Genomic DNA, 23173 nt, shown 5'->3' with positions numbered 1-23173 from the left:
CGCTGTACCACTTGAGCCACAGCGCCACTTCTGGTTTTTCTGGTGATTTATTGGAGATAAGAGTCTCCTGGACTTTCCTTGGCCAGGGCTGATTTGAATTATGATCCTCAGATCTCAGCCTCCTGAGTAGCTAGGATTATAGACATGAGCCACCGGCACCCGGCATAAACTCATCTTTTGTTTGTTTGTTTGTTTGTTTGTCATAGGGCTTGAACTCAGTTAGCACTCTACCACTTTGCGCCACAATGCCATTTCTACTTTTCTTTTCTTTTTTTTTCTTTCTTTTTTTTGCCAGTCATGGGGCCTGAGCTCTGGGCCTAGGCGCTGTCCCTCAGCTCTTCAGCTCAAGCCTAGCACTCTACCACTTGAGCCACAGCGCCACTTCTGGCTTTTTCTGCTTATGTGGTGCTGAGGAATCGAACCCAGGGCCTCATGCATGCAAGGCAAGCACTCTACCACTGAGCCACCTTCCCAGCCCTACTTTTCTTATATACAGAAGTAATACTATACTTTTAGATGTAGAAGTATTACATTTCAGGGACAAGGTAATTCTCTAGAAGTGGACTTCAAGTGGTAGAGCACTAGTCTTGAGCACAGAAACCCACACAACTCACAGGCCTTACATTCAAGTCCTAGGACTGGCACAAAGTAGAAAAAATACTTGAAGGTGAAATACCTTTTGGATCTTTTCATTGATATGAATATACATTTGTTAATGTGTTAGAGATTTTTTGGGGTTTTTTGTCGGTTGTGGGCCTTGAACTCTGGGCCTGAGCGCTGTCCCTCAGCTCTTCAGCTCAAGGCTAGTGTTCTACCACTTGAGCTACAGCACCACTTCCAGTTTTCTGGTGGTAAGAGTTTCATGGACTTTCCTGCCTGGGCTGGCTTTGAAACACGATCCTCAGATCTCAGCCTCCGGAGGAGCTAGGATTACAGGTGTGAGCCACAAGTGCCTGGCTTATGTTAGCTTTGGAAAGGAAATGCGTGTTTATCAGTAGCTTTAAATTTCTTGAGTGCTACAACTCATCATTTGATAAATGACAGTATTATCTTTGTTTATTCCATATATAACAAAAAGTATCAGTCTAAGCTATTAGACTTAAGCATTTCTCATAAAGGACAGTATACTTTTCACTAATCTGACAAAAATTAAATTTTAGCAGGCTCTAAGCAGAATAAATTTTCTGACAAAAGAAAAAGGAACTCTGTGGACTCAGATCTGAAAAGCACAAGAGAATCTAGAATACCTAAGACAAAAGAGTCCTTCCTTGAGAAGCGTCCTGACAGACATTCAAAAACATTTGTAAGATCTATTGTATTGAAGGAACCTGGTGATGTGCTACGCTTGGAAGATATATCAAAGGAACCCAGTGATGAAACTGATCGCTCTTCTGCAAACTTGGCACCTTCAAATTCTGGCCACCATTCTTCTAGGAATAGTGACCAAAATCGTGTGACAAGTACCAAAGAGACTAAGATACAGAAACCCCACTTACCTTTACCTCAGGAAAAATCTACCATGAAAAAATCTAGCAACCTTCAGAAGACTAAAACTTCTAGCTCTCTGACATCAAAAGAAGAGACAAAATTTCTACCTTTACTTTCTCATGTTCCAAATGCTGGTTCCTCTCGAGTCCCATTAGATGCTAAAAATTGCACTCAAGTTCCCAAAAAAGAGAAAGATCGCTCCTCATCTAAAGAATGTTCTGGGCATTCTACAGAATCATCCAAACACAAGGAGCACAAAGAAAAGACTAATAAGGCTGACTCTAACATGTCTTCAGGGAAAATTTCTGGGGGATCTTTGCATTCAGAATATAGCACTCCAGCAAAGTCTCCCCCAGCTGCTTTGGAAGTTGTGCCATGTGTCTCAGGCCCTACAATACCTTCAGTTACAGCCCCGTCAGATAAAGACAGTTCAGGAAATATCAATGTAGGTAGCAGTGCACAGAAAAGAAAATTCAGGGGTGATTTTGATAGTGATGAAGAAAGTTTAGGTTACAATCTAGATAGTGATGAGGAAGAGGAAACATTAAAATCACTGGAAGAAATAATGGCTTTGAACTTCAATCAGACTCCTACAACTTCAGAAAAGCCTCCTCTTCCCAAGGGGCTTAGATCTCAGTCATCAGACTATACAGTAAGACATTTTATGGCTTCTTTTTTGTTACTTGTAGAGTTAAAAAAAATGGATTCATTAGTGAAAGGATGAGTTGTTAAAATTTATTTTTAAATTTATCATTTACTACAACTCATTAGAGTGAATCTGATATAATTTTTACTTGGTAATGACTTTCCCTTATCTCTAGTTTTATTGCTGTAAATCAGTGGTCTCCAAACTTTCTTGATCACACTTTTTTTTAGTAAAAAATTTTTGAGCATGTACCCAATATATATGTATACTTATAGATTATATACATGTACCAATATAATACTGTTTACTTTCTAAAGTATATGCAAAAACAAAATTTTAAAGGAAAAGGAAATATATATGAATATTTTCTATAGAGTTATATAGAAGTTACTATAGACTAAGTTCTACTGGAGTTTCTATAGACGTTCCATATAAATAGAAGTTCTATTATTTTCTTCCTGCACCCCAATGGATCACCTTGCACACCCCCTGCTTTGGAGACCACTGCTGTAAATGAAGGTAGAGTGTAGAAATGTTGTTAATTGTGGTGTGCAATTTTATTTATAAAGTGCTTCATTCTATCTTGGGAGTAAGCTAAATTCTAAGGTGTCTTTAAATTTGGTGGGGAAGGTGTTACTCTTCATAGTAACACCTAGGAATTGATAGTTTTATTCCACTGACATAGAATTTAGGATTAAAGATAGGGTAGCCACAGAGTCCTTGGGTATTTGCAGTCAAATTGTAAGGCTAGCAGGGTTTTGTAAGTAGTGTCTTTCCTAATAGTAAAATCAAATTGCCTGCAGTACAAAATACTAGATTTAAAGCATGATGGTGAAAATTCTCCTTTAAAAAATGTGTATCTTGGCCCAGGTTATTGAAATAGAAGATAGTCTTTAGCACTCTGAATAACTTAAAACACATCTCAATTCTTCTAAGATTTTGTTACAAATTATTTTTAAATTTTCTTGTTTTAGGAACATGTTCATAGTGGAACTTACACAAATACTTTAGAGCGTCTTGTGAAGGAAATGGAAGATACACAAAGGTTAGTTAGCGTTATGATTAATTTACTAAATTTTTAACATACGGTAGCTCGTTTCTTTGGCTGGCTTTTAATGTACATTTTAAAATTCATGAAATATGCTAAAAAATGAGAAAATCATAAAAAATTAGTATGTATTTTATGTTAGTACTGTTAAAATAGTTGTCAGTTGTATGCTCTTGTTTATAAGCTGGACCCAAAGCCCCAGATTTTTTTTTATAGTATTCTGTGTTTTGCATTAATCATGTAAGTTTCTTCTGTGTTTACCAAAACTAGTATCCAGTAACTGAAATTCTTGATCAGAATCAGGAGTAGAATATATGTTAAGTGTAAGCTAAATTCAGTACATTGACATGTTTCCATCACCCCCATATACCTCCAGAACTTCTTCATTATCCCGTATTCCTTATCCTTTAAACAATAACTCCCCATTCTTCCTTCCTGCTTTTGGCAACTTTGTGTTTCTATGAAATTGACTAATCTAGGCACTATGTATATCAGTAAGAGCATATCATATTTGTCCTTTTATGACTGGTTTATTTCACATAGTATAATGTCTTCATTTTTTTACTCATGGGAAAGGCTGTTTCAGAATTTTCTTCCCTTTTAAAATTTACTATTCCATTGTTTTATGTGTATACCACATTTTGTTTATTCAACTATAAATGGCCACTTTGGTTATATCACAGGCACCTGGCCAAAATTTTTTATTTTTTACTAAACACAACAGACCTTTTTGTTCATCTTTTTTTTTCATCTGACAGTGATTTTCTAATTCAAATGCAATTTTGGATCTCCCTATAATCAATCTCACAGGGCTGGGCACTGGTGGATAATATCTTAGTTACTCAGGAGGCTGAGATCTGAGAATTTCAGTTTGAAACCAGCCCAGGCAGGAAAGTCCATGAAACTCTTAACTCCAATTAACTACCTTCCCTCCCCAGCCAAAAAAAGCCAGAAATGAAACTGAGGCTTAAGTGGTAGAGTACTAGCCTTGAGCAAAAAAATCTGAGGGACAGCACCCAGGCCTCTGAGTTCAAGCCCCAGGACCAGGACACACAAAAAAGTTTGTGAACCGGGGACTGGTGGCTCATGCCTATAATCCTAGCTACTCAGGAGGCTGAGATCTGAGGATCACGGTTCAAAGCCAGCCCAGGCAGGAAAGTCCGTGAAACTCTTATCTCCAATAAACCACCAGAAAACCGGAAGTGGCGCTGTGGCTCAAGTAGTAGAGCGCTAGCCTTGAGCTGAAGAGCTGAGGGACAGTGCCCAGGCCCCGAGTTCAAGCCCCACGACTGACAAAAAAAACAAATTATGTGATTAATTGCAGACCATTTTTGCTAATAAGAAGGGAAGTGCATTCCTTATCAATTCAAGAAATATCCATGAAACTAGCAAAGAAAAGTTTATGTGATTTATGGGTATCGGCATGGCTTAAGTGGTAAAGCACTTGCCTAAAACAAATATTAGGCTCTGAGCTCAAACCCCATTACTACCAAAAATAAATAAGTTGAGGTAAAGTTTACTTGACTTGATTACATAGAAGGTGGCAAATATATATATATGTGTGTGTGTAGCCCAAACTTCATAAACAAGTAGCTGTAGAGATTTTTGTAGAGCCTTAGGCTAAAAATAATTTTTCTTGCTCTGAATTTAGGGAAGTTACCTCTCTTGTAAAAAAATAATACAGTGTTTTGTTAATTCATCGGATCTGGAACATAAAATCTGAAAAGGCTTATTTAAAATCAAGTATTGCTGCTAGGCACTGGTGGCTCATGCCCTTATTCCTAGCTACTCAGGAAGCTGACATCTGAGGGACATAGTTTGGAGTCAGCCTGGGCAGAATAGTCCTCAAGACTCTTATCTCCAGTTAACCAACAAAGTAGTTCAACTGGAGCGGTGGCTCAAGAGGTAGAAAAACAGTTGTGAGCAAATGAGCGGAGTCAGGATATGAGGCCTTGAATTCAAGCTCTAGCACTAGAGCTTTCACACACACAGTGAAAAATCAAATCGGTGTTGTTTTGCTGTTTTTCTGTTCACACTCTGGATGATTTGGACAAGTCATTCTTGAAGTCCTAGTTATAAAGAAATACTTGAGTCTTGTATGCAATGGAACACTATTCTAATACTATATTGATAGCTAGACAAAAGCCTATTACACAGAGTAAACTTTCTTTGTTTTGGTAAACATCATAATATTTATTTGGACATATGATTAGACCTATGGTGTAACAAATTTGTAATATAGCAGGATACTTAATGATTTTTTTCTCGGTGCTGCTTTTAAATATCAACTAAAGTTTTGTTTTTTAATTTTAATAATAAACTATTATGGCATTCTTTCGAATCTCAGGCTAGATGAACTACAGAAGCAACTACAGGAAGATATAAGGCAGGGCCGAGGCATTAAATCTCCAATCAGACTTGGTGACCAAGATAGTACAGATGATGAGGATGGCCTCTTGGAAGAACACAGGTATATCACTTTTCATATGTTCTCATGTATGCATATACACATACAACATATACCATTTAAGGTTTACATTTTGTAGTTTTCATTTTTGTAAAATAATTGAGCCATTGCTGGCAGTTTGCATAGTGAGTAATGTACCTGGGGTTTGTTGAGCAGGAAATGGTAGGTTGAAGTTACATCTTTTCTCCTGGTTATAGTTTCTTTTCATACAGACACATTTAGTGATTCTTGACAATTAGCAGAATGTAAAGTTTTTCCTGCTCCCATCTTTTTAGTACAAAAACGTATGGAGTTTAACTACTTAGTATTTAATAACTTTTTGTATTTCAGGGAATTTCTAAAAAAATTTTCTGTTACAATTGATGCTATTCCTGATCATCATCCTGGAGAAGAAATATTTAATTTCCTAAATTCTGGAAAAATTTTCAATCAGTATACCTTGGATTTAAGGGACTCTGGTTTTATTGGACAAAGTGCTGTAGAAAAGCTTATTCTCAAGTAAGTAGAAAATAGACATTTTGCTTTTTACTATATAAAAAACAACTAAAAAAAATTTGACAAATGTAACCTAAAATCTTCTAACTTGAATCGTGACCTATATCATTTCTTAGTCCTTTTATTGCTGTTAGTCTTTGTATATTCTTTTTTTACTCCAGAACTGGGCCTTGAACTTGGCCTCTGCACTGTCCCTTAGCTCTTTTGGTCAAGGCTACACTTGATCCACAACTTAGTCCACTTTTTGGCTTTTTGCCAAAATTAATTAATTGGAGATAAGAATTTTATGGACTTCCTTGGCTGGACTCTTTAAAACCTCAATCCGTGGATTTGGTACCAGCCTGGTACCAAAAGGGAATAAGGAATAAGACATTGTCTCAAAAGAAACAAATATTCAGCCGGGTGGCTTACGACTATAATCCTAGCTACTCTGGAGGCTAACATCTGAGGATCACAATTCAAAGCCAGCCCAGGCAGGAAAGTCCGTGAGACTTTTTTTTTTGGGGGGGGGGGGAGGCTTCCAGTCGTGGGGCCTGAACTCTGGGCCTAGGCGCTGTCCCTCAGCGTTTCAGCTCAAAGCTAGCGCTCTACCACTTGAGCCACAGCACCACTTCTGGCTTTTTTTCTTTTTTGCTTATGTGGTGTTGAGGAATCTGAACCCAGGGCCTCAGGCATGCAAGGCAAGCGCTCTACCACTGAGTCAACTTCCAAGGCCCCGCACCCTCCCCTCCCCTAGACTCTTATTTCCAATAAACCATTAGAAAACCAGAAGTGGGGCTGTGGCTCAAGTAGTAGAGCACTCGCCTTGAGCTGAAGAGTACAGGGACAGCGCCCAAGCCCAGAGTTCAAGCCCCACGACCAACCCAAAAAAAAAAGAAAGAAAGAAAGAAAGAAACAAAAATCCCCAGGATGAGCTTAAAAATACATTTATAACTGGTTACTGATGGCTCACGCCTGTAATCCTTACTACCCAGGAGACTAAGATAGGATTGCAGTTTGAAGCCAGCTCAGGCAGAAAAGTCCCAGTGAGACTCTGATCTCCAGTTAACCACTCAAAAACCAGAAATGAGGCTGTGCCTCAAGTGGTACAGGGCTAGCCCTGAGCACAAAGAGGCCCAAGGACAGCGCCCAGGCCCTGAGTTTAAGCCCCACAACTGACCAAAAAAAAGAAAAAAAAAAAAGAAAGTAATATACTTATTATTTAAGTGGTAGAAATAAAGAAGTAAGTCTAGGAGTGTTTTAAATCTAGGAGTGTTTTCATCTTTTCTATTTCTTCTCTACCATTTTTAGCACCTAGTGCTTCAGGTACAAATGAAGTACTAAATTTCATGTTTAAATTCCCAGAAAGTCCACATAACATTTTTTTGGTTCCGGTCGTGGGTCCTGAACTCTGGGCCTGGGTGCTGTCACTCAGCTCTTCAGCTCAAGGCTAGCGCTCTACCACTTGAGCCACAGCGCCACTTCCAGCTTTTTTCTTTTTGCTTATGTGGTGCTGAGGAATCGAACCCAGGGACTCATGCATGCAAGGCAAGCACTCTACCACTGAGCCACCTTCCCAGCCCCTCTACATAACATTTCTGCTTAAGGTTAGTTGGATAGAATTTAGTCAGTGCAGCCACATATCAAACTGAGAGAAGGAAAAAAAAAGAGGCTGAGAAATGATGTTTGTTTTAGTTAGCCCAAATAAAAATCAGTTTGGTTACCTTGAGAAAAGCAAAATTAAATGTTGAGATAGACAACTAGTAATCTATCTTCAGGCCAACTTAGTATGATTTCTCTCAATAGCTCCTCCAGTCTAGAAAGATCATTAATTTTGATGCTGAATTTTTTTCAAGTATGTCCCCTAAGTAGCATAAGCAGATATCTTGAGACTTAAACTTTCAGCACTGTCCAATAGTGTAGCTTTGTCCCTCAGATACATGTGGACCCCAGTTAAAAGGCTGAATCAGCTTTAGACCACCAATTGAATTTTTTTTCTTTTTTGTTTTTGTTTGTTTGTTTGTTTGTTTGTTCGGTTGGGTTTTTGTTTTGTTTTGTGGTTGTGGGGCTTGAACTCAGGGCCTGGGCACTATCCCTGAGCCTCTTTGTATTCAAAGCTAGTGTTCTACCACTTGAGCCACAGCACCACTTCTGGGTGTTAGGTGGTTTATTGGAGACAAGAGTCTCATGGGGACTTTACTCCTGGGCTGACTACAATCATCAGCTCTTAGCCTCCTGAGTGTCTAGAATTATAGGTGTCAGCCACCAGCACGTGGCTACACCAGTTGGATTTTTTAATGAATAACCCACTCATCTTGGTATAGAATCCACCTCCATAGACTGAGGATAATTTTCTTAACTCTTATTGTGTCAGATGTGGTGGTGGTGGTAGTGGTGGTAGAATTTTACCATGAGGGTGACAGTCATTGATTTTACTTTTACTTTTTCAGATCTGGAAAAACAGATCAGATTTTTTTGACAACACAGGGGTTCCTTACCTCTGCCTACCATTATGTCCAGTGTCCTGTACCTGTGTTAAAGTGGCTGTTTCGGGTAAGAGAAATGTTTGAGGAATTGCCTTGTTGTATCTTCCTAATCAAAACCAAACTTCTAAATATAATTTTTTATACATTACTGGAGAAAAGTAATTTATTATATCAACTAATTATTTCATTGGATTAGAATGAGACTAGAAAAAGATTTTAAAGAAATGATAATGCAGATTTTGTGCAGAATAGTTGGTCATATTTTACATATTTAGACATCTTATCACTCTGATAAATAACTGTTAATATGTAGTTTTAGAATGGTTTTCTAATGCTTGTATTCCTGAATTTCTTTTTAATTTTTTCATGTTTATGGGAGTACCTATGTTCATTTTTCAGGATATAGTAACTATATTAACTGTATATATTAACTAAGAATATTAATATTAATTATGAATATTCTTGCATGTATTTTGTGTAAATCTATTTCTTTCTCTTATTTATATATACTCTTAAATCCATAATATATTTTTTTTCCTTTTTCTTTTTCTTTTTTTGGCCAGTCCTGGGGCTTGAACTCAGGGCCTGGGCACTGTCCCTGAGCTTCTTTTGCTCAAGGCTAGAACTCTACCACTTGATCCACAGCGCCACTTCTGGCTTTTTCTGTTTATGTGGTACTGAGGGTTTCATGCATGCTAGGCAAGTACTCTACCACTAAGTGACACTCCCAGTCCCCATTAATTATATTTTTGTTGTGTAAGTAGCAGCTTATAAAATATCGAAGCAGAATCTTGATGTTCCTCTAGACAGGAGTAGAAATGTATTGCTTTTGACATTTGAATAATCAGTATAGGATTAAATATAGTGTTTATGTTGTAGCTGGATGCTGGGCTCATGGCTGTAATTCCAGTTAGTGAGACCCCATTTGAACCATTGCTGAACAAGCACACACGCTTGTCAACCTAGCTGTGTGGGAAGTGTAAATAGAAGAATTGTAATCTAAGGTGGCCAGCATAAACATGTGATCCTATCCCCAAAATACCTAAAACAAAAAGGACATCTTTTCCAAAAAGTGCAGTATATGTTGGGAAAGCTGAGAGGTTATGGAGAAGCTTTTTTTTTTTTTTTTTGTCGGTCGTGGGGCTTGAACTCTGGGCTTGGGCGCTGTCCCTCAGCTCTTCAGCTCAAGGCGAGCGCTCTACCACTTGAGCTACAGCGCCACTTCCGGTTTTCTGGTGGTTTATTGGAAATAGGAGTCTCACAGTCTTTCCTGCCCGGGCTGGCTTTGGACTGCGATCCTCAGATCTCAGCCTCCTGAGTAGCTAGGATTACAGGCGTGAGTGACCAGCGCCCGGCTGGAGAAGCTTTTTATACTACATTAGGTTCTGTACTGATTAGTAGTGTAGTAATACCCAGTTAGAGTGGAATTCTTCACCTCCTCTAGACAGGAAAGATTATGCATGTCAAACATTTTTCTTAATTACTGAATATTCTATTTTAATAAAATCCTAAATACCTAAAAATATGCCCAGCACCTGCCAGACAGGAAAGACTCAACTCAAATTAACCACTAAAAAGTCAAAAGTGGAGGTATGTTTCAAATGGTAGAACTTAAGCCTTGAGCAAAAAAGCTGAACGACAGCACCCAGGTCCTAAGTTCAAGCCCTAGGACTTGCACTGAAAAAAAAAGTACACATACTTGGAGGAAATTATTCATAGCATGAAAGAATCTTTTAAATATATAAAAGTTTTCCCCAGAAATAGTATTTTTTAAAATATTGATATCAAAGAACCATGACTATTACATGTGAACCAAGCAGAAAAACATATGGTGATTCTGTCATGGAAGATAGTGTTTCAAGGAATCTCATTTGTTAATTTTTGTTCATACAGTTATCATTTTTGAGGGCCAACTGTGCCAGCCACTAGACAGAATAGCAGTGAAAAAAATCAATTTATTCTCATAGGACCCACATTCTAGGATATAGATGAATTATGTGTGTGTGTGTGTCTTTATAAAGGGTATAAATGTATGTGTAAATTCTTAAGTGCTGTGAAGAAAATTAAAGTAGGCTAAGGTAGATAAAGAGTAGAAAAGGAAGGAGAAAATGTACTTTGTTTTATTAGTAAGTAGTTTATGAAGGCAGTTCTGTTAATATATGATTTGGATTAAAGAATAGCTTGACAGTTAACAGTACTTAAGAATTCTTTCCCCCTCAGTAAATGGACATATGTTCTAGGAAAGATCTGCCTTACTAGGTTTTTTTTTTAACCCATCTGAAGAAAGTAATGGTATGAGTAAATAACAGTCATAGCTCTTCACTATTCTTACCATATTTTTGTGACCTTCAACTTGTCAGTGTCTGCAATCTCCTATAAGGGGGTATGTTCCTGATAAATTCTTTTTTTTTGGGGGGGGGGTCCGGTAATGGGGCCTGAACTCTGTCCCTCAGCTCTTCAGCTCAAGGCTAGGGCTCTACCACTTGAGTCACAGCACCACTTCCATCTTTTTTCTTTTTGCTTATGTGGTGCTGAGGAATTGAACCCAGGGCCTCAGGCATGCAAGGCAAGCGCTCTACCACTGAGCCAACTTCCCAGCCCGTTCTTGATAAATTCTGTCTCACCAACAGTTCCCAATGACACTCTTGCTCATCTATCTCACTCACATATCTATTTATTGTAACTCAAAACTTCATTTGCTGTTATGCCAGATATAATTACATAATGTCTTTTATTAAATTTACAGGTAAGATTTTGCATTTATCTATATTAATTTTCATCTTGTTATTGTTGGGCCTATAATTACAGCTTTTAAAATCATAAATATGACAATGCAAACATATTTGAACATTTTTATTCTCTCCATATTTGAAAATCAAATTAATCATTCTTAGACTATCACTGTGTTAGACATTGTGTTACTTTTCCTTTTCAATTCCATTTCACAGTGGAGAGATTTTGCCAACTTCTAAGTGCTTTGGGGAAATTATACTCAAATTTATATTAATGTTATACTCCCTGCCACTATTTTTATTTTTTTAATTTATTAAGCTATAATAAAATAAACTGGGCATGATGGCACATGTAATTGATGCGTTCTGGAGGCTGAGGTATAAGGATCATGAATTCAATAATGCCATCCTGGGCTACATGGCAAGACCCTATCTAAAAGAAAAAGTATAAAAATATTTGCATGTATAAATGTAGTAGACCAGAAAAAATCTACTACTTAAAATAAATTTGGGGGCTGGGAAGGTGACTCGGTGGTAGAGTGCTTGCTTTGCATGCGTGAGGCCCTGGGTTCGATTCCTCAGTACCACATAAACAGAAAAAGCTAGAAGTGGCGCTGTGGCTCAAGTGGTAGAGCGCTAGCCTTGAGCTGAAGAGCTGAGGGACAGCGCCCAGGCCCAGAGTTCAGGCCCCATGACCAGCAAAAAAAAAAAAAATTATTTATGAGTGCCAGTGGCTCACGCCTATAATCCTAGCTGCTCAAGAGGCTGAGACTTGACAATCTCAAGGAACGTCTGAGACTCTTTATCTCTAATATAATAGCCAAAAGAACCTGAAAGTAGAGCTCTGGCTCAAGTGGTTGACTGCTAGCCTTAAGCAAAATAAGCTCAGGGACTGTACCCAGGCTCTGAGTTCAAACCCCAGGACTGGCACAAAATGAAATAATAATGATAATGATGATGATAATGATAATAATAATTTTGGTTTTATCATATTCGAAGGGAAATTGTTTTATTATGAAAACTTTAAGTACATAGGAAAGACATTTAAAATTTTTTCCAGAGCAGGCTGAATTCATCCCAACCCAAATATATAGGAACAGTTAACATTTTGATCAGTGTTTTTCTAGTTTGTTCTGCATTTAAAAAAAAACAAAAAACTATTGAGCATTTTCATTTCATTGTTCTTTTATCCTTTGTAATGACTTTATAGCATTCTTTTCTCTGGCTATACCATGATTTATTTAAGGAGTGAAGAGCCTTCGTGGACTGTATAAGTTATTTGGTATGATGGGACAGACTCATGCTTCTTGTCAGCTGCCCAAAACCCATCTGCCTCTATTGATAAATTTGTATGGCCCAGGTATGATGTTATAAATATCTACATAGTCCTTGGCAGAAAAAGGGTTCCCACTCCTGGAACCAAGCTCAGTTGATAGACATTAAATTGTGTATATTTCTTGGTATATTTTTATATTATTGTGTTGCTTACTCTATGATCTATAAAACATCTTTTTTAGATAAGACAATTATCTAAACCTTGTTCAGTGTGCAACAGTCTGAGTAGTGCTATCTCCTCGTGACAGAGCTTACTACAATCATAGCATAGACACTTTTTCATGTGTTTTCTGTTTGCTTGTTTTTGTACCAGTACTAGGGCTCGAACTCAGGTCAGGGACTGTGTGCTGTCCCTTAGCTTTTTCTTTCAAGGCTGGAGCTCTGCCATTTGAGCTAAAGCTGTTTCTGGCTTTTGGGTGGTTTATTGGAGACAAGGGTCTCACAGACTGCTGTGTATGCTGGCTTTTAACCTTGATCCTCAAATCTCTGGCCTCCTGAGTAGCTAGGATTACAGACATGAGCCACTGATGCCAGCTTTACAGGTTTGTTTTTGAAGTTACATATGTCCTATATCTAATTGAGAGCAAAACTCAGGTTATTTTCTCTACGTTTTAGACTTGAATTTATTATAGCCATAGTCTGTGTGTCTTAAGAAAAACAAAAGAAATTGAAATACAATGAGTCTTCAGGAAAAATTACTTTCAATAACTTTATTTTTAACTTTATTATGGGAAGATACTGAGGATCAAACCCAGAGCCTTCATGCTAAGTAAATAATCTGCCACTGAGCTACACTCCCAGCATAACAATATTTTAGATTTTTATTCATTTATTTTATTTAGCAGCAAGGTCAAGGAGGCTGCCCTTGAACTTTAGGCCCTCTTGTCTCAGCCTCCTGAATACTAGAATAACATGCACACCATTGCCCTCATTCAGTTTTTTTGGTTTGGGTTTTTTTTTGTTTGTTTGTTTTGTCAGTTGTGGGGCTTGAACTCTGGGCCTGGATATTGTCCCTGAGCTCTTCAGCTCAAGGCTAGTGCTCTACCACTTGAGCCACAATGCCACTTCCAGTTAATGGTTAATTGGTTAATTGCCTGAGCTGCCTTTGCAATCCTCAGATCTCAGCCTCCTGAGTAGTTAGGATTATAGGCTTGAGCCACCTGCACCTGGCATCGGTTTTTTTAACTTGAGATTTTATTCCTAAAAAAAGTTGTCTTCTAAAAGTTACATCATTTACCTCTGTACCAAAATTCCTATGTTAAAGGCCAACTAGATCAAAGTACAAGTGCAAGTGCAATGATTTTGCATAAACATTACTAAATTACTTTTAATTTTTACCAGATTTACTCATTCAAAGCATAAGACTATTTGCCTCTTTTCTAATACTTTTGTTAACATGATATTATCAACATTCTTGATCTTTTATCAATTTTGAAATCAACTAATAATACTTCATGTTTTCATTGCTAATGATATGGAGCATCTTTTTTAAAATGCATTGGGAGGCTGGAGGCATGGCTCCGGTAGTAGTATAGTAGAGTACCAGCTGAGCAAGTAAGCCAAGCAAACCAAGGCTCTGAGTTCAAAACCCAATACCACTCCCCTCCCCCCAAAAAACAAATTTTATTTTTTTTTAATTTTAAAATAAAATCTGTAGCCAAGCATCAGTAGTTCACACTTATATTCTAGCTATTCAGGAGGCTGAGATCTAGCAGATTGCATTTTGAACCCAGTCTAGACAGAAAAGTTGCAAAGACTCCTATCTTTAATAAAACCAGCAGAAAGCCAATTTGGAGGCATGTCTCAAGTGGTAGAGTACCAGCCAAGCAAGCAAGCAAGCTAAGTAAGCATCAGGCCCTGAGTTCAAACCCCAATACTACCCCCCCCAAAAAAAAAAGCATTGGTAAGCTGGGCACCCCTGTAATCTTACCTACTTGGAAGGCTAAGTGTCACTTGAGCCCAGGAATTTGTTTTTTTTGTTTTTTTGTTTTTTTAGTGTTTTCTTTTTTTTTTGGGGGGGGGGGTCTGGCCGTGGGGCCTGAACTCTGGGCTTAGGTGCTGTCCCTCAGCTCTTCAGCTCAAGGCTAGCACTCTACCGCTTGAGCCATAGCACCACTTCCGGCTTTTTTCTTTTTGCTTATGTGGTGCTGAGGAATTGAACCCAGGGCCTCATGCATGCAAGGGAAGTGCTCTACCACTGAGCCACCTTCCCAGCCCTGAGCCCAGGAATTTGAACCTGGTCAACATAGTGAGACATTGCCTCAAGAATTTTTTTAATTAAAAAACATTGTTGTATTAATATATTTGTATATTTTTGAGTACTTATACTAGTTCATGGTTTGATTTTTACCTAATGTGATCAGTACAGCCTTATTTTTTTTAGTTTCATGTTTTATGCTCTAGAAAGACTTTTTTTTTTGGTCCGTCATGGTGCTTGAACTCTGGACTTGGACGCTGTCCCTCAGCTCTTCAACTCAAGGCAAGCGCTCTACCACTTGAGCCATAGTGCCACTTGTGGTTTTTTTTCTAGTGGTTTATTGGAGTTGAGAGTCTCATGGAGTTTCCTGCCTGGGCTGGCTTTGAACCGCGATCCTCAGATCTCAACCTCCTGAGTAGCTAGGATTACAGGCGTGAGCCACCAGCACCCGGCTTAGAAAGACATTTTTGATGGTTTCATATATTTATTTCTCTAAATATGATTGAAAGTTAAACAAACAAACAAAAAATACCAAGCAGTGTGTTAGAGTTGAAGGAATTCTGACTTCAAATCAGATCTAGATTTAAATTCTACCTCTTCCATGTATCACATGTGTCACACTGGGCAACATATTTAATTTCTTTGAGTCTATTTGCTCATATGTGTCGTAAGAACTACTTTAGGGTTATTTTAAGAGTTAAATAAAGTGCATATACATTATCTTATGTTTCCTTTTTTTTTAATTTAATTTTATTTTATTTGTGAACATACTGTACAGAGGAGTTACAATTACATGGGCAGGATAATGCGTACATTTCTTACCAAACATTGCAGCCTCCTCCTTTGTTTACCCTTCACATCCCTTCCCAGCCTCCCCCCTCCCCCCTTTCCTTTTTTTTTTTTTTTGCGACAGAGCCTTGTTATGTTTCCTACAGTGGCCTTCGGTTCTCAATCCTCCTCCTTCAGCCTTCCAAAGTATTTAGCTATAGGAATGTGCCACCCTGCCAGGCTTAAAACATCTTTATATGCATCTAGCAAGTAATAAGCACTCATCTTTTCTGCTTTCTTACTTATATTGTCATTTACTTTTGACAGATGATGTCAGTTCATACAGACTGTATTGTATCAGTGCAGATTTTAAGTACATTAATGGAAATAACAATTAGAAATGGTAAGTACCTAAACTGACAGTAAATTGTAATATGTGTTATTGGTTGTTGTTAAATGCTTAATTTCATATTCTAAAATTAGGAGAAATTACTTTTGTAATCAAATACCTTTAAATATGAAACAAAATGTGCTACTCAGAAATGAAATGTGCTACTTAGAAATGTGTATCTACATTTCTCCAGTTGCAATGGGGAAAAGGGTATAAGATCTTAAAAATGGCAACACTTCCCTAATGTTCACCAAATCATGACTGACTTTGTATATTAAATGGAAATAGTTGGCAGTTTATTCATGTATAAATTCAGCTAATTTATTTAATTGGCTTATGAGTAAGCAATAGTATTTGATAATGCACTTAGGCAGACTGAAAGCATATAAAATTATGAAAGGGCTGGGAAAGTGGCTTAGTGGTAGAGTGCTTCCCTTACATGTCTGAGGCCCTGGGTTTGATTCCTCAGCACCACATAAACAAAAAAAGCCAGAAGTAGCTCTGTGGCTCAAGTGGTAGAGCACTAGCCTTGAACTGAAGATCTGAGGGACAGCGCCTAGGCCCAGAATTCAAGCCCCACGGCCACACACACAAAAAAAAGTATGAGAGCTGCTTTCTTATCTTTGAGAGCTACAGCATGTGGTTTACCTAATCACTTGTTTAAGGATTTACGACTATAAAGGTACTAAAGATGACAAAAATCTTCCTGTGTTAACTGTAAGTTGGGATTTATGTCATTTCTAGTTATTTCAAAATGTATTACTTCTTTCTTTTTACATTCTATTGTCTATCACTTAGGTATTTTCGTATATTTTTTTTCATGAATGATACTTTTAATATTGTCAGTTCTGCAGAATCATTGTAATAATAACAAAGTTGGGCATGGTAATGAATGCTTGTTATCTCAGCATTTGGAAGGTCTGAAGCAGGAAGATCTCAAGTTCAAAGCCAGTTTGGGCCCTGTCTTTAAAAAATAATCAGTGTAGTAATCTGTTTTACATGTAGATTATTTGCAAATGAGTTTGTAAACCAGTGAAATAAAGGATTTTCTTCTTTTAATCAGATACTTTCAGTGACTCACCAATTTGGCCCTGGATTCCATCCTTGTCTGACATAGCAGCTGTGTTTTTCAATATGGGGATTGACTTTAGATCTTTATTTCCTTTGGAGAATCTTCAGCCAGACTTTAATGAAGACTATCTAATGTAAGTTTTCTTTTCATTGTTAACACCAGTGTAACAGTAAGTTTTCTTTTCATTGTTAACACCAATGTTAACAATGTTAGCATCATTTTAAACAACTTACACAATATAACAGTAAATATTCACTTAATGAATTCTATATTCCGTATTTTTTTTAAGTGAAAGTTAGGTCAATTTTAAGTTGATATTAACCTAAAAGTTATTGATATATTTAGCAGGAAAATAAGAGATATTCCCATAAAAAGTTTTTTTTTTAAGAAAGACTTCTTATTGTTATTTGATAATGTTTTGCAAATATTGGTCAAAGAAAATTAGATAAGAGAAAAAAGTGAGATGTAAAAATTGAGAAAGGGGGCTGGGAAGGTAGCTCAGTTAGTAGAGTGCTTGCCTTGCTTGCATGAGGCCCTGGATTCAATTCCTCAGCACCACATAAGCACAAAAGGCCAGAAGTGGTGCTGTGGCTCAAGTGGTAGAGTGTTAGCCTTGAACTGAAAAGCTCAGGGACAGTGCCCAGGCCCAGAGTGCAGGCCCTACGACCAAAAAAAAAAAAAAATTGATAAAGAGTTGGTAAAAGATGGTTTGATAAGTAATTTAATCTATACATCAGAGCCTGTAGATCAGTTAAATAAGCAAGCATTTCTGTTTACTCAATAAAGAGAAACAAGTAACCTTCATATTGTAAGATACACTGAAAAAAAAGACATCAGTGGCAGTAAAGGAAAAGGAAAATAACTAAAAGTAAAGTAATTAGAAACATGTATATGAAATGTTAGTGAAGAACCTAAATAAATGGAAAGCCTATATCATGCTTTCATATACGAAAATTCAAGGGTTGGGGTATGGCTCAGGTGGTAGAAAGCATCATATGTAATGAGATCTTAATAATGTCAACAGGATTTTAGGGGTGCAGAACAGTTTGAGACAATACAACTGATTTTAACACCATATGGAAAAATAATATTCATGAAAGTTACATGTCATGACTCCCCTTCAGGCAACTTGAAAATAGTATGGTACAAGCTGGGCGCCTGTGGCTCATGCCTTTAATCCTAGCTACTCAGGAGGCTAAGATCTGAGGATCATGGTTCAGAGCCAGCCCAGGCAGAAAAGTCTGTGAGTCTCTGATCTCCAATAAAGCACTATGAAACTGGAAATAGCGCTGTGGCTCAAGAGGTAGAGCACTAGCCATGAGCTGAAGAGCGCAGGAACAATGCCCTGGCCCAGAGTTCAAGCCCCGTGATTGACAAAAAGAAAAATAATAATATGGTACAAATAGGAGGACACAAAGTTCCACCAGTATAACAAAGTGTGAGGTCCAAATATGATTTAGTATATGCTAAATGTCACATTCAAAAAATGAAGCAGGAGCTAGGTGCTGGTGGGTCACACCTATAATCCTAACTACTCAAGAGCCTGAGATCTGAGGATTGAAGTTCAAAGCCAGCCCAGGCAGGAAGGTCTGTGAGACTCTTATCTCCAATTAACTACCAGAAAACTGGAAGTGATGCTGTGGCTCAAGTGGTAGAGCGCTCACCTTGAGTTGAAGAGCCGAGGGACAGCACCCAGGCCTAGAGTTCAAGCCCCATGACCAATCAAAAAAAAAACAAAAAAATGCAGGGCACTGGTGGCTCACACCTGTAATCCTAGCTATTCAAAATGATGAGATCTAGCTATTCAAAATGATGAAATCTAAGGTTTTGGCATGTAGAAGCCAGTGAAGGCAGCAAAGCCCAAGAGACTCTTAGACTCTTATCTCCAAATAACTACCAAAAAAGCAGGAAGTGGAGCTGTAGGTCTATTGGTAGAGGGCAGGCCTTGAGCACAAAAGCTCAGGGACAGTATCCAGGCCCTGGAGTTCAATCCACCAAAAAAAAAAAAAAAGGATGGGGGGGAAGTAAGCTGTTCAGTATCTGGTTTTACCTAGAATCTGGAAAGCCAGGTCAGTGACCTGGGGGGAAAATTGAACTTATTGAACTTATACTTCAGATTTATAATTCAAAGATATAAATAAATATACACAATAAAAACATTAAAAAGTAAGCCCAGCACGGTGGTTCATACCTGTAATCCTAGCTACTTAGAAGGCTGAGATCTAAAAAATCTGTGGTTCGTGGTTTGAAGCCAGACCATGCAGGAAAGTCCATGAGAAACTTAACTCCAGTGAACCACTAGAAAACTGGAAGTAGTGGGCTCAAAGTGGTAGAGCACTAGCCTTGAGTGAAAAAGCTCAGCCCCTGAGTTCAAGCCCAATGACTCACTAAAAAGCAGAAAGCATGTCAAGTATTACCTGGTATGAGGACAGTCTGGACACAGGCAAAGAAGGATTGCTAGTTATAGAAGTCAGCCTGTTCTATACAGTGAGACCTAGTCTAGAAAAGCTAAGAGTAGAGCATTTCTATAATCCCAGCTTTTCAGGAGGCAAAGATTGAGAGAATAGCATTTCCATGCCCGCCCAGCAAAAAGCAAGAACATATCTCATGATCCCAGTTACATTTTAGGCATAGGTGGAGGATTAGCATCTAGGGCTAGCCCCAGGCAAAAGCACAGCTCTGACTTGGAAAATAAGGAAAGTAAAGTGTGGCTCAGGTGGTTGAGTGCTCACCTGCCATGTGTATGACTGAGTTCTACCTCCAGCTCCAATAAAACAAATAAATAAGTGAAAATAATAGAATCTGGCCATGGATTTGAGGTTTTTATTCATTATAGAGACCGTGTATGGTAGTGAAATAAATACAACATACAAAATTTATTACACTAGTGTTGATTAACTAGATTTCTACCTTCTATGTGTATCCTTAAGTTACAACTCTTTAATCACAGGTTGGTTATGCTGGCCTTCTGTAGTCACCTCATTAGCAAGAACTCAGGTATGATTGAAGTTGATTTACAATGAATAACAAAAGAGGTTCCTCTTACCCCTGACAATAAAAAGGTCCAAGAGTTTCAGGAGGCCAGGTGCTGTTGCCTCATGTTTGTAATCCTAGCTACTCTGGAAGCTGAAATCTGAGGATCAAGGTTTAGTGTCACCCCAAGGCAGACAAAGCTTCACGACTCTTGTCTCCAAATATCCAACAAAAGGCCAGACCTGGAGTTGTAGCTCAAGTAGTAAAGCACCAACCATGAGCAAAAACACCAACAAGTGTGTGAGGCTCTGCATTTAAGTCTCAGTAACCAACACCAAAAAAGCTTCTGAGAAGAAAGATCAAATTATTTTTTATACTACAAGTGGTAATATATTCACATTTATTTATATATAAGATACTGTCAGAAGAAAGTATTAAAACTAGTGGCTAATTGTGGGAAGAGGAAATGGGTAGGAAGCTAGGTGAGAGGGCATCTCTTCATCGCATATTGTACCTCAATACGGTGGTTGTTGTTGTTGTTGTTGTTGTTGTATTTTAACAATGTAAATGTACTGTTGAGTAAAAAAAAAATTAACAAAACCAGCTATGTTTTAAAAGCCGATTTTATGCCTCTCCCTGTCTCTGAGTGCCTTTACTTGTTAAATCTCTTCCATGGCTACTGACAACCTGAACTCAAACTAGAATGCTTAGAATTATTTGTTTATATTGTTTGTTTGTTTGTTTGTTTTTGGGTCCGTGGGGCCTGAACTCTGGGCCTGGGCACTGTCCCTCAGCTCTTCAGCTCAAGGCTAGCGCTCTACCACTTGAGTCACAGCGCCACTTCCGGCTTTTTTCTTTTTTGCTTATGTGGTGCTGAGGAATCGAACCCAGGACCTCAAGCATGCAAGGCAAGCGCTCTACCACTGAGCCACCTTCCCAGCCCTATTTGTTTATATTGTTATGGAAGGTTTTGTTTTGTTTTTCCATGCCTCGGGCTGGGCCTGCGTGCTGTCCCTGAGCTTTTTTGTTCAAGGATAGTGTTCTTCCACTTGAACCACAGCTCTGCTTCTGACTTTTGGAGATAAGAGTCTCACAGACTTTTCTGCCTAGGCTGGCTTTGAACCAAGAGCCTAAGATCTCAGCCTCCTGAGTTGCTATGATTACAGGTGTGTGCCAGTGGCACCTGGCTTGCTATGGAAATTTTTATAGGCCATTTATGAGGTTGTGAGTTCTTTGTCATCAGAGTCACTTCCTCCATAGCTTTTTGCCACTAAGAGCATTGAGGATAATATGAAACAGCTAGTTCAAAGGAAAGCTAATGCATAGAAATAGAAATCAATCATACTGATAGTTACTTCCACTTGGAGGTAGCAAATTGACTTGGATCTGGTATGATGGGTCTAGGGCTGATGGAAATGATCTGTTTCTTGTTTTGGATGATAGTTACAGTAATATATGCTTATCAAACAATTTAAATGGGGGCTGGGAGTGTTGCTTAGGAGTAGAGTGATTGCCTAGTATGCATGAAACCCTGGGTTCGATTCCTCAGTGCCACATACACAGAAAAAGCCGAAAGTGGCGCTGTGCTCAAGTGGTAGACCACTACTAGCCTTGAGTGAAAAAGCTCAGGGACTCAAGCCCCAGGACTGACAAAAAAGAAAAAAGAAAAGAAATTTAAATGGGTACACATTCCTTTTGTTGTATATAAAATTGTCAATGGGGTATAGTTTTAAAAAAGTAATTTATGGAATTGTAACCCCTTTGCACAACAACAAAATGATGATAATAAGTAATGATAATAATATGTAAAAAAAATAAGATAATAATAAGGTAGACATAGTGGTGGAACCTATAATATAACAGCTTACGCTGGAGTCTAAGGCAGGATTTCAAGTTTAAGTCCAGCCTGGGCAACATGAGATCCCATCTAAAGAAAGAAAAAGACAAAAAAGTATTTGTTGAAGTGTTTCTTATAATAAATAATTTTATTTTGCTTTATTCCTTACTAGTTCTGAAATATTGACACCATTGGGGGGAAAAGGAAGTAAAGAAGATTCATCTTGTAAGCCAATATTTTCAACTCTTCCTGAAACCAACATTTTAAATGTAGTTAAGGTAGGAAAAAGCTATTTTGTATGTCTTTAGCAAAGAGCTAGAGCCATTTCAGTTTTGTAATTATTTTTTTTAATCTACTAGCTTCATACCAAGTGATTATAATTTTGAAATGAGTAGTTAGAATATATGAAATATATGAATATATGAAAAAATATATGAAAAAAGAAGCATTACTTATAATTTAGTGATTAAGAAGAACAATGTGAAAACATTTTCAATGATAGAAGCAAATAAGTGATTCTTCTGAACCATTAAAAATATATTAAACCAGGAGCATGGGTCAAGTCATAAGTCCCTGAGTTCAATCCCTAGTACCAGGAAAGACATAACTATATGGGTGGGTGGGTAGGTGTGTGTGTGTATGAGAGAGAGAGAGAGAATTTAAAGAGAGAGAATATAAAGAGAGAAAGCATATAGAAATACATGTGTAGCTGGGTGCCGTTGGCTCACACTTGAAATTCTAAATACTTGGAAGGCTGAGATCTAAGGATCCTGGTTTGAAGCCAGCCAAAAGCAGGAAAGACTCTTAGCTCCAATTAACTACCAAAAAGCCCAAAGGAGAGCTGTGGCTCTAGTGGTAGAATGCTACCTTTTACATTCACAGACACATATACATATATCTAAATCAAACAAATATGTATATTTATATACACACTTTTATTTATATTTATTAAAATCTTGTTGGGCTAAAATTCTAGCAACTTGAAAAGTAGAGATCAGAAAAATTGCAGTTCAAGACCAGCCTAGGCAAAAAAAAAAAAAAACTTTGAGCACCTCTTTTCCTCTATCTAAATCAATAAAAAATGGTAAACATGGTGATATCAGCCTATCATATCAACTACACAGGCAGTGTAAATAGGAGGATTACTGTTCAGGCCAGCCCTTGGAATAACTATTTGAAAAATAGTTAAACTCTTTAAGCTGTGGGTAGAACTCAAGTAATAGAACAGTTGTGTGGCAAGCACATTGGTCCTTAGTTCA

The 23173-nt window shown here is 37.9% G+C and overlaps 1 protein-coding gene across 4 annotated transcripts in view; it reads left to right on the top strand.

The window, feature by feature from the left end:
* Nucleotides 1-23173, top strand: part of Slf2 (SMC5-SMC6 complex localization factor 2) — a 67798-nt gene that overhangs the window by 21775 nt on the left and 22850 nt on the right. For 3 of the 4 annotated variants that reach the window (XM_069995093.1, XM_069995075.1, XM_069995066.1), the window contains 8 exons: nucleotides 1161-2140; nucleotides 3109-3179; nucleotides 5530-5652; nucleotides 5980-6147; nucleotides 8574-8676; nucleotides 15969-16044; nucleotides 17096-17237; nucleotides 22087-22192. In XM_069995093.1, the coding sequence (XP_069851194.1) occupies nucleotides 1161-2140; nucleotides 3109-3179; nucleotides 5530-5652; nucleotides 5980-6147; nucleotides 8574-8676; nucleotides 15969-16044; nucleotides 17096-17237; nucleotides 22087-22192 (1769 nt within the window). The remainder of the gene's footprint in view (nucleotides 1-1160; nucleotides 2141-3108; nucleotides 3180-5529; nucleotides 5653-5979; nucleotides 6148-8573; nucleotides 8677-15968; nucleotides 16045-17095; nucleotides 17238-22086; nucleotides 22193-23173) is intronic. The other variant, XM_069995084.1, reaches the window with a different exon arrangement.

The sequence above is a fragment of the Dipodomys merriami genome, unplaced genomic scaffold, assembly GCF_024711535.1.
Source record: "Dipodomys merriami isolate MVZ:Mamm:240054 unplaced genomic scaffold, mDipMer1.0.p SCAF_102, whole genome shotgun sequence".
Lineage (NCBI taxonomy): Eukaryota > Metazoa > Chordata > Mammalia > Rodentia > Heteromyidae > Dipodomys > Dipodomys merriami.
This window is presented reverse-complemented; position numbering and strand designations above follow the sequence as displayed.